The following is an 11,803-nucleotide window of genomic DNA, read 5'->3' on the forward strand; positions in this document are numbered from 1 at the left end:
GGTCTCATCCCTATGTCCAGTAAGCAATCCATCAGTTTCGTAAGGATTCTGACCCCCTCGCCCCTCGATTCTCCCCAGACTGAGCAGTCCCCCAGTGAGACTTGTGAGCTGATCCTCAGGTATCCACTAAAAGGCCTCAAGTTAAACTCCATGGAGATGTTCTAGACTGAGAACTTTCCCACAAATGATAGCCATGGGGCCGTTTAGATTTAGAGGTTGCACAGAATTGCCCCACATCTGGGAGACCAAAAGACAATCCTCTCAAAGGTGTTGGCCTGAGAGGGGAATCCAGATGTCAGAAGGACCTTTCAAGCTTCCTAGCTGCCTCAGTTGCAGCCCCCTCCCCAGTACTGACCTTCCCTCCTTGTTCCCTCCCCTGACTCGTCATCCTGTAGTGGCGCTTACTGCAGCCTTCCCTCCTTGCTTTATTTATTTATTTTGCACCAACAGGGTTGCTGCAGACTCATTCTCGCCCGGTTTAAAAAGAGAGAGAGAGAGAAAAAAAAGGAAAAATGCTTCCTGGCTCTTTTCTCTCCCTCAGCCTTGGCAGCAGCAGCGGCAGCAGCAACAGCAGTGCAGCAGCTGTCGGGCTGCAGGGGCTGGGGAGTGAGGCACACCAGGGAGGTGCAGGGTCCGAGGTGCAGCACGAATGGGACGGGTCCCCAGCCCTGGACAGATGCAGTGTACAACTTGATGCCATCCTCCAGCTTCTCTGGTAAGTGCTCTGCCCTCTGTCCCGAAGCTGCAGCTGCCTTTTCCCATAATATTCTCAAAGACAAGGCCATACCAGTGTATCTATAACAGAAAGAGGGTTTGTAGCCTACCTACCCCTGCCAACCAAAATCCTGGCCCCACAGGACTTTGATGGGGAAAGTAAAATATCCAATGTGGAAGGACTCCAAGGAGACCTCCTTTCCTTCTGCCCACTGTTCCCTCCATCTCTAGGAAGGAATCCCCCTATAGTCAGTGAATATTTTAGAAATCTTTCCCCAGGAGCCCCCTCCCTATGCAGGTCCCTGTGCCTCAATCAGGTGTGCGTTAAAGAGCACATCCATGTACATGTGTGTCTCTGGATACACATAAGAAAATAAGAAAGCTCCCTGAGGGGGTGATGCCCCAGGCCCCCACCCTATTGAAAGAGAGAAAGGAGTGGTTCTGAGACCTCTCTTTTTCTGCAAAGTGGCCAGAAGCCAGTCCTGTAGCCATGGAGGATAGCAAGGGAAATTTGTGATTAAATTAGCCACCTTATAAATAAAAGAGGTTGGCCCCAGGTCCCCGAGCCCCTAGACCAGCAGGCTTTGAGGACTAAGAGGAAACTCACAGGAGTGGGAAGGAAGGAAGCTGAGTTCCTTGCTTCATTGCACTTTTGCTGAATGCAGAGCAAAAAGAGGATGAACAGGAACTGCAGTGGCAGTGATGAAGAACTAGCTGTCAGGTGGACTTCCCAGAACAGGCACGGGGTGAAGAAGGGAGTCGGGGACATTGTTCTCCCTGAAGAACTCTTTGCATGCCAGAGATGCTTGTTAGGTGGGCACAGCAGCAAGAGGAGTCAGCTTTTTTTCTTTTTCCCTAGTGCTCAGGATCAAAAAACTTGACCTCTTCTTTAGTTGCCCCACTACTACAGTCCTCTAAAGTGTCTAGAGGAAGGAAGGGGAAGGAGTCATACCTTCTCCTAAACTACCTCTCCTGTGTTCCACATGGGAGAAAATGGGGCATGTAGAAGAAAGCTGACCCTATAGGGCCCAGAAAGCCCGAAGCTCCAAAGCCTAGAAGAGACAGAACCTGCAACCAGGGAGAAACCCAGACATGGTGCCTTCGGGAGCCCACCAGTTGGCTCTTGCTCCTACCCTTTTGACATGTCTTGCCAACTCCATCAACTGCATTGAATAAAAGAAGTTGAAGGGCTCTCACCACTAGAGACCTCCTTCTCCTCTATCACCTTGCCAGCCTCTGGTAGTCCTCAGAGTCACCACCCTCCTGATATTGCCCAGGCCTCTGGTACCCAGAAACCTGCTTTGAATAGGCAGGGTCTGTACACTGCCTGTGCCAAGATGTCTGCTGTGCCAGTCAAGGATTCCCTTCCTCCCCACCCCATGGCATCTGGTCCAGTGCTATCTCTCCTCCCGTATCTATGCCTCCCTAGATTACAGTAGACTAGAATCAAAACACCATTAGGGAGGAATTTAAAAGAAGCCCACAACTGAGGACCAGACAACAGAAATCAAACTTGGGCACACTTTGGATCCCTCATACACCCCAACACCATCTGCAGGGGAGAAGGGCTGCCCTGGGAGTTCTTGTAAGGGATTACCAGCTCCCCCATCAAGTGCCCCCTGCACCCTGTGCCATGGGTAATATGCAGCTGGGCTGCTGTCCACATAGGCATTCTAGTCCAGGGCATAAGCATTGGGCCAGATTGAAGGAGGGCAGAGATTAGGGGCAGAGCTGCATATTCCCCAGCATTGGGTGACTTAGTCAAGGTAAGGACCTCTCTCCAACTTTGGCAAGGATGTGATCTCCTTGAACCTTTGGCAAAACTGTGGGTACAAAATATGAGAGAACAAGGATGGGATACGAGGAACAGAGCAGAGCTTGGAGACAGCAGATACCAGGAAGAAGAGAACTGAAGCATCCCTGGATCTTACAGCTGCTAGGAGACTCAAAGTTACTTCCCTTGCTGCTCCCTTTCCCATTCTCATAAAACTCTCCTCACAGAAATCAAGGTGACTAGGGTTCCCTGAGCTAGTAAGCACATGACCAGTTATCCAGGGAAGGGTTGGGGAGGAAAGGAGAAATTCCCAAAGAGGAGCCCCAGGGAGGTGGTGCACAAGAAGTCTTCCTGGTTCTGGGCCCTACCTGATGACAGACCACTTTCTCTCCCTTCTAAGGAGACCCAGGGAAGTCGAGGGTCACCATCAACTGAAGTTGGTTTCCAAAAAGATACATGTCATCATCTCTTCTGGGACTAAGGGGATGGATACAGCCACAGCTTCAAAGCAAGCCTGGCCCCCATGGCCTCCTTTCCTTTTCCTGCTCCTCCTGCCTGGAGGGGGCAGTGGTAGCTGCCCTGTTGTATGTGACTGTATTTCCCAGCCCCAGGCAGTGATTTGTGCCCACAGGCAACTGGAAGCTGTCCCTGGGGGACTCCCACTGGACACTGAGCTTCTGGACCTGAGTGGGAACCGCCTGTGGGGGCTTCAGCGGGGCATGCTTTCTCGATTAGGCCTGCTCCAGGAACTGGACCTCAGCCACAATCAGCTCTCCATCCTCGAGCCTGGGGCCTTCCATGGTCTACAGAGTCTACTCACCCTGAGGCTGCAGGGCAATCGTCTCCGAATCTTGGGGCCTGGGGTCTTCTCAGGCCTGTCTTCCCTCACGCTGCTAGACCTCCGCCTAAACCAAATTGTTCTCTTCCTAGATGGAGCTTTTGGTGAGCTAGGCAGCCTCCAGCAGCTGGAGGTTGGGGACAACCACCTGGTATTTGTGGCTCCAAGGGCCTTTGCTGGGCTGGCCAAGCTGGGCACCCTCACCCTGGAGCGCTGCAACCTCAGTACAGTGCCTGGTGTGGCCCTTGCCCGGATCCCAGCACTAGTGGCCCTTAGGCTTCGAGAACTGGATATTGAGAGGCTGCCTGCAGGGGCACTGCAGGGGCTGGGACAGCTAAAGGAGCTGGAGATCCACCACTGGCCATCTCTGGAGGCTCTGGACCCAGGGAGCCTGGTTGGGCTCAATTTGAGCAGCCTGGCCATCACCCGCTGCAATCTGAGCTCAGTGCCCTTCCAAGCATTGCATCACCTGAGCTTCCTTAGGGTCCTGGATCTATCTCAGAACCCCATCTCTGCCATACCAGCCCGAAGGCTCAGCCCCCTTGTGCGGCTCCAGGAACTTCGGCTGTCAGGGGCCTGTCTCACCTCCATCGCTGCCCATGCTTTCCATGGTTTGACTGCCTTCCATTTGCTAGATGTGGCAGACAATGCACTTCAGACACTGGAGGAAACAGCTTTCCCTTCTCCAGACAAACTGGTCACACTGAGGCTGTCTGGAAACCCCCTAACTTGTGATTGCCGCCTCCTCTGGCTTCTTCGGCTCCGCCACCACCTAGACTTTGGCACATCCCCTCCTGCCTGTGCTGGCCCCCAGCATGTCCAAGGGAAGAACCTGAGGGAATTTTCAGACATCCTGCCTCCAGGGCACTTTACTTGCAAACCAGCCCTGATCCGAAAGTCAGGGCCTCGGTGGGTCATTGCAGAGGAGGGGGGGCATGCCGTTTTCTCCTGCTCTGGAGATGGAGACCCAGCCCCTACGGTCTCCTGGATGAGGCCTCAGGGGGCTTGGCTTGGAAGGGCTGGGAGAATAAGGGTCCTAGAGGATGGGACACTGGAGATCCGCTCAGTGCAGCTACGGGACAGAGGGGCCTATGTCTGTGTGGTCAGCAATGTAGCTGGGAATGACTCCCTGAGGACCTGGCTGGAAGTAATCCAAGTTGAACCACCAAATGGCACCTTCTCTGATCCCAATATTACCATGCCAGGGATCCCAAGGCCTTTCTTTCTGGACAGCAGGGGTGTGGCTATGGTGCTGGCGGTGGGCTTCCTCCCCTTCCTCACCTCAGTGACCCTCTGCTTTGCCCTGATTGCCCTCTGGAGCAAGGGCAAGGGCCGGGTCAAGCACCACATGACTTTTGACTTTGTGGCACCTCGGCCCTCTGGGGATAAGAACTCTGGAGGTAACCGGGTCACTGCCAAGCTATTCTGACCTTTTCTTCCATACCGGAGACCCAACCAAGTTCACTTCAGATACCAAAGGGAAAGTTAGAGCCAAGGTCACTGGGACCACAACCTCATCCCAGGCACAGATGTCCCACACCTGCTGCCTGCATCATGAGCAGCTAGTGGCGGCTCCTGTTAGAGGGGCTGCTACCCCATGCTCTTCCAGCCTAAAGATAATAGTCATCTCTTCTCTGAGGGCCCCATGGAGCTGTAGATACAGCTCCTGTCATCAGCCCAGCTCTTCCTTCACCCTCCCCTCCTTAACACAAAGCAGGAAACAACCAAGGCTTCAGCCTGCTGTTCTAACCACTGGGCTTTCTTCACACACTTGTACTTCTAATAACCAATACCAGCTGCCAAACATAGCCATAAGAATTATTTCAGAAGTGGGGCTGGAAAGTGCTACTTGCTTCTTGGAGCAGTCTTCCTTTTTTTTCTGCTTCACATTCCCACCCCAGCCCCAGCCGCTAGGTGCAAGGACGCTCAAGCTAAGGAGAAAAGAATGCATGCACGTGGGGCTGGGGTAGGACAGACTGTACACTGGCACAGTGTCTGCATGAGCCTCACCACCTTCCTGTCTGTCTGATCATTAAACCTGCTGCCAGAAAGCCACTACAGTTGCAGTCAAAATGAAACACGATCTCTGGAACTTTCTTTACTTCAGTCTATTTCCTCCCCTTTCTACTTTCCCATTGATCATATTCCCAATGGCCTTAACCTCCACCTAACCTAGCCTGACATACATGATAAGAGAGGCCCACCACACCCGGAGATACCAGCACTCCCATTCCCTTTCAGTCTCAACCCTTTCTTATTATTCTCCATCTCTGGAGCTGAAGGAGAGATTTCCCCACCTTCCAGGGGATCCCTATGCAGAAATTCCAGCCTAGGACACCCAGTATATTCCTTTCTTTCACATTTCTAGCCATTCCTGTGTCCTCAGTGCCCTTGGGAGAAAGCCATAAAAAGGGAACTCCTAGAAAATGACTAAGCTGCAGCTCAGTCAATGCTGTCAAAGGAGAGTGACCCAGAATGCTGCAGGGGTTATACTTGACAGAACAAGAGAGGGCAACCCTGCGAGCCACAGTGAAAAGTGGAGGGAACTGCCTGGCTGGTTGCTTTGCCTGGTTACTTCTGCAGTTCCACAGGATCTGTGTTCAGCACAGCCCCAGTGGGAAGCTGTCTCTAGACAGATGTCATCCAGATGGGGAAGTGGGGTAAGAGGTGGAACTGCTGACTACAACAGAGTGTGCTTCAAACCAAGGACAAAGCAGAGCCCCAAAATGCAAGAGATGCTGGGAGCTCAAGAGACCAGACAACAGCATCAGCATCATCAGAAGGGGAGGGGCAAAAGGGAGCATGGAGGAGCAGGAGGAGGGACTGATGAGCAGAGAATCATGTGACCCAAGGAGCCTTTCTCTCTGCAGCAGCATCTGCCCAGTGTCCTTAGTTTCTCTCCTTCCTGTAGAGTCCCTGCCCACCTCACCATATGCACACTGAGTGTGCTCTGAGGAGACTCCACTTATTACAGAGTCCCTGACAGGTGAGAGCAGCTGGTGCCACTGAAGAGGCAGAGCTGGACTTCAGGGCAGGCAAGATCTTTAGTGGAGCAGTGGTGAGTATGAGAATCCAGCAGTTCCAAGAGTGAGGCGGGAGAAACCAACATTCTTAGAAATGGGTATCCCTGAGCCCCTAGCCTCCCCACTGCACACATGGCTCAATGGGCATCCCAGCAAACCCCCCCCTACAGTTTACAATATGCCCTCCTCCCCATAATCTTCCACCTGCAGCTTATTAAATTGGAACCTGGGAATCAGGGGCCATGGTTGACCTCTCTGCAATGCAAATAAGAGCAGAAACAACACTGCTGTTTAGAGAAATCTCTGGGAAGCTCCTGGGGCAGTCTGGAACAGATGAGTGTCTGGCATGGGGAAATTCTGCTGCCCAAAGTCTCAGGAACAGAGACACCCACAAAAAGAGAAGTCAAGTCACATATATAATTTCAAATTTTCTAGTAGCCACTTTAAAAAAATCAAAGTGAAACATATAATTAATTTGAATATTATACATTATTTAACCCAATGTACCTGAACTATTATCATTTCAATGTTATCAATATAAAAATCAGTAATGAAATACTTAACATTCACTTTTCACCCTAGATCTTTGAAATCCAGTGTGGGTCATATATTTATAGCACATCTCAGTCACTAAATGCTCACCAGAAATAACTTATCTGCATTTAGATTTCATAAGATCTATTGTTGAAAAAGTAGACTCACACATCCAAGTTTTCCAATAACTGAACCAAGTATCAGTTTTAAATATTAATTAATTTAAAATCCCATTCCTCAGTCACACTGTGATCTTTATAAGTGCACAATGGCTACTATTGTGAACAGTGCAGCTCCAGATAGCAGGCCCCTAGCATAGTCTTTTTGGTGGACCAAGAAATCTTTGCTTCTCAGCCCAATGCCTATAGGGCTATTCCCCACTACCACCCTATTGGCCTTTCACAGCTTTTTCAGGATACATTCCATTAATGTAACAAGGTTGCACTTTGTCCAGTAATCCACAAGTCAGTCCTTTATTTTACCCATCTGGGAAGTCTGCTGTTAGCTCCGCTATGACTGTACAGGTTCTTGTGTGTGTGCCAGAGATTGTGCAAATGCAACTGGGGACACGATAGGTGTGTACCTACTACATGGCTTTGTGGGGCATCTCCTCATGCAAGGATGTGACGGTATCACCTTGTCAGTACAATCCAAGGGGGGATGTGCCCAGGTGGGACAGTGGGATAGATAGAAGAAGACATTTATGAATGGCTTATTCTGTATCACTGGCTTTATGTATGTTCCCTTATTTAATACTCATGTCAACCCTGTAAGGCAGATAGGCAATTTAGCTGATAGAACTAAAGTCAAGTAGATTAAGTTGCTCAAGTGTACAGAGCTAGTTGGTAAAGAAACTGCATTCGAACTCAGGGCTAACTAAAAACTCATACAGTTTCTATCATACTTCTATCTATACTCACCATTATATTCTTTTGTGTGTGTGGTGGGGAAACTGAGGTTTGAACTTAGGGCTTCCCATTTACAAGCAAAGCAAGCGCTCTACCACTTGAGCCACACCTCTAGTACACTTATTTCATGATGGTTATTTTGAAGATGGAGTCTCATGAACTATTTGCCTAGGCTGGCTTCAAACCGTGATCCTCCCCATCTCAGCCTTCCAAGTAGCTAGGATTTTTTGCGTAAGTCACTGGTGCCTGGTACTGTTATACTCTTATTATTCTTTCATATAGGGCCTCTCAGTTGTAGGACATGACTTGCAAGGAAGGGGATATCTTCTACCCTACCCACTCTGAATTTTTAAGGGGGACTAGGATCAGTTGTTGATTCTGACTTTCCTTCCATAACTCTACTGAACCTGATTCAAGAAGGTGTTGGATTTTATTCTTTCTTCTCTGTCTCCTCTCCCAATATCCTGACTGCCTCTGCCCTGGGATTGGTAAAAAGAAGTCAAAATTCCAGGGATCAGGCTGAAGGGAAATGTCTTTCTCCCAGCAAAGGATCCTCTCATGATTAAAAATGGAGGCTAGCTGGGCACCAGTGATTCACACCTGGAATCCTATTTACATAGGAGGCAGAGATCAGGAGGATTGTGGTTTGAAGCCAGCCTGGATAAATAGTTCTCAAGAATATACCCAACACACACAGACACACACACACACACAAATGCAAAGGACTGACTCAATTGGCAGAGCACCTGCCTAGCAAGTGTGAGGGCCTGAGTTCAAACCCCAATACCACAAAAAAAAAAAAAGAAAGAAAGAAGTTTTAGGTTCCCTAGTTCCCTTTCTAGGTTCTAACCTCAGTAACCTCTTAGGTTAGAGAAAGACTACTCAGAAATTTCTAGTATGGTAGAACAATCCAAGAGCTGTTTGAATTCACCTTCTGGCTACCGCTGCAGAGACCCTTCCTGGGGTATCCCATCCCAGGACCCAAAGTGATTTGGCACTATTTCAGTCCCTGATATACTGTCTCTCTACTTTCTGACTTCTATTTCTTTCACTGTGATGGATCCTGCTTCAAAGGATGAGAGCCCTGCAAAGCAATGATCCTCAACATTTGTGAGTCAAAGACCTCTTAGGATGCTTGGGGCAAACTATAAATAAGAAAGTTCATCCATTATCTACTCATTCTAAAGCCATCACAGACCCCATGGAGTGCAGGTAAAGGACCTCTACTGTGGAAGCCTCAGGTTACCAGAGAAAAGCTGAGGACTTAGGTGACTTTGCTCTCAGGATCCATTAGAAGCAAGGAGAAAAGTCTGGAAAGGGCTACAGTGTAAAGTAGATGTTAGCACAGGAAAAAGCAGGTGATGGAATGGGCTTCCTCCTCTCCCACCAGCACTCATTTCTTGCGGACAAGGAGGAAACTCTGGATGAGTCTCCTAAGAAGTAAATATGAAGATGATTCAGGCAGGAGAACATCTGAGACCAGGGCCTTCTGAGTCCTGTTCCTCCTCCAAACACTTTGAAGAGAAACCAAGTGGGAAGACTTAGAGCTGGGGGGAGGGAGAAGTTGAGGAAAATCTCTGAGGACACCTGCCCCAATTCATCAACCTGATCTAAGACAGAACAGTAGCACCACCATAGATGATGATAGCAAGGCTCTGGCTCCCAGTTGCTGGTTTCTGGAGAAGAGGCTCAATTAATGGGGGGAGAAAGGAGTGATTCCTACAGTGGGCAAAAGGAGAAATAAGTACTATTTTTCAAAGACTTAGACAACTGAATATTACTTGAATTAATAATTCACATGTTGTATGGGAAGTGACTCAGAGCAGTCAAAAGGCCCTAGAGCCAGGCTACCTGTGTGTGAAAACCACTCACTGCCCACATGCTAGCTAAAGTCTCCTTTCCTGCTTTGGCTTATTGAGTGGAAACACCTGCCCACTGAACTCTCTGGGCAACTGAGACTTTTTGTAATTTCATTTTACCTTTTGCCTCCTGCAGACTGCTCAGAACACTTTTCAAGGAAACAGAATACATTCTTAGGAATTGGAGATGAGACTAAAGAAATCCAGCATCTTACAACTCAATCTCTCAATCCTGATTTGGGCTTTGAGGGGAAATTAGATGACAAATCCCAAATGCACAGTGACTTGAGAGTGAGTTTGAAACCATTTCATCTAAACTTATTCCTTGTACTCCCAGCCTCCCTACCTAGCCAATTAGAAGTCAATCCTCTTGGAAAAGTGCTTACATCTGGCTTCTCACCACTCTGAATAAGAAATTCCTCCTGTGTTGTAATTTAAATTTTTAATCCCTATTTTGGACTTCCATTTTGTTTCCTTTTTTAAAATTTTGCTCACCCCAACCCCAACTGGAGCTGGAAAGGGTTGGGTGTGGTGGTGCATATCTATAATCCTAGCTACTCAGGAGGCAAAGACAAGAGGATTGCTGTTCAAGGACAGCCCAGGCAAAAAGTCAGCAAGGCCCTGTCTCAAAAATAGGCTGGGCATAGTGGTACAGGCTTACTAGGAAAGCAAAAGTAGGAGAATCATAGTCTAAAGCAAGCCTGGGCAAAAACACAAAACCCTCTTGGAAAGAAATCATAAAAGCAAGAGGATTAGGGGCATGGCTCAGGTAGTAGAGCAAAAGTATGAGGATCTGCGTTTAAGCCCCAATAATGCAAAAAAAAAAAATCAGGAGCCTATAAAATAATCCTGTGCTTTTTATAGCAACACTGAACATTCTTGCTTAGATTTAAACTGCTCTGTTACCTTTTAAAAGTAAAAATGGTTATAGCAATCAAGGTGCTTAAATACCTAGGAAAAAGCTTAACAAGAAATGTAAATTCTACATGATGAAAATCTGAAACATTACTAATAGGACATCAGTGATTTAAATTTATAGGAAGATTCGATATCATAAGACAATAATTCTCCTTTAATAATCTAAAAGTGATTTCAATCAAAATAACATTACCAATAGTAGAACAGAAAGTAAATTATGGTATATTCTCATACTGTAACGGGCAAACTAGTTTCTAGTATTAGGAATCAGAAAAGTGATTGTTCTTGAGGGGAGTAGTAACAGGGAGAGGACACAGGCGTGGCTTCTGAGGCACCTCTGTCTTCATCTGATTCTGGGTACACAAATGTATTCCATTTTTGAAAACTCATCAAGATGTATACGCAGAATTTTCAATGTATGCATACATACCATTCCATTAAATTTTTAAAACTGTGTTTAAAATACACTGTACATCAATTTTTTAAAATAGTATGGTGCTAGAATATGAATGATCAATGGAACAAAACAGACTCAAGTACATGTGGCAATTTGGAGATTAAAAAGGTTACATTCAAAAACATTGGAGAAAATAAGTTATTCACTTAGAAGGGTTGGATAAAACAAAACAAAGTTAGATATCTATCTCACACCATTATACCAAAATAAATTTTAGAATTTATTCTAGAATCAAACACTTACATGTATAAAAGATACTATAAAAGTATTTAAAGAAGACATAGGAGTTTTAAAAATAATCTTAAGTAGTAGTTTCATGTCTAAATATGATATGAAACCCAAGTTATCAAAGATAATGCTGATAAATTCAACTACATAAAAAATAATGCATCATAAAAAACCACTATAAACAAAGTAAAAAGATGTAGAACAAACTGGGAAAAGGAGAAAATATTTTAACATATACAAAAAGCAAGTATTAAGGAAAGATTCAAAAACAAATAAAAATATGAGCAAAGTATATAAACAGATAATTTACCCAAAATACTATTGCACTTAAATGAATTAAATGATGCTCAACCTTACTTATAATAAAAGAAATAAAATTTTAAATTGCAATGAGATATCATTTACACTATTGGATTGTCAAAAATCAAGATGTGATAACATGCTGTGTACGTGGGCTATCAGACAGCTCCTTTACATCCATGACTGACGGGAGAGAAAACTGTTAATTGTGTAGAAGGCAACTGGACAAGACTAAGCAAAATCCTTTTCA

General features: G+C 46.6%; 1 protein-coding gene across 1 annotated transcript; it reads left to right on the plus strand.

Moving 5' to 3' along the window:
• Nucleotides 1-80: 80 nt before the first annotated feature.
• Lingo4 (leucine rich repeat and Ig domain containing 4) lies at nt 81-8,536 on the plus strand. Its single transcript, XM_020179836.2, has 2 exons — nt 81-715; nt 2,889-8,536. The coding sequence occupies exons 1-2, from the start codon at nt 513-515 to the stop codon at nt 4,753-4,755; spliced, it is 2,070 nt and encodes a 689-aa protein (XP_020035425.1). The 5' UTR covers nt 81-512; the 3' UTR covers nt 4,756-8,536.
• Nucleotides 8,537-11,803: the final 3,267 nt, after the last annotated feature.

The sequence above is a fragment of the Castor canadensis genome, chromosome 11 (assembly GCF_047511655.1).
Source record: "Castor canadensis chromosome 11, mCasCan1.hap1v2, whole genome shotgun sequence".
NCBI classification, from domain to species: domain Eukaryota; kingdom Metazoa; phylum Chordata; class Mammalia; order Rodentia; family Castoridae; genus Castor; species Castor canadensis.

Excerpts from the sequence above, each read along its gene's own strand:
- Lingo4 (XM_020179836.2), top strand. The coding sequence starts at position 513 with ATGCTTCCTGGCTCTTTTCTCTCCCTCAGCCTTGGCAGCAGCAGCGGC. Across the intron at positions 716-2,888 it reads GCCATCCTCCAGCTTCTCTG|GAGACCCAGGGAAGTCGAGG; the intron begins GTAAGTGCTCTG and ends CTCCCTTCTAAG.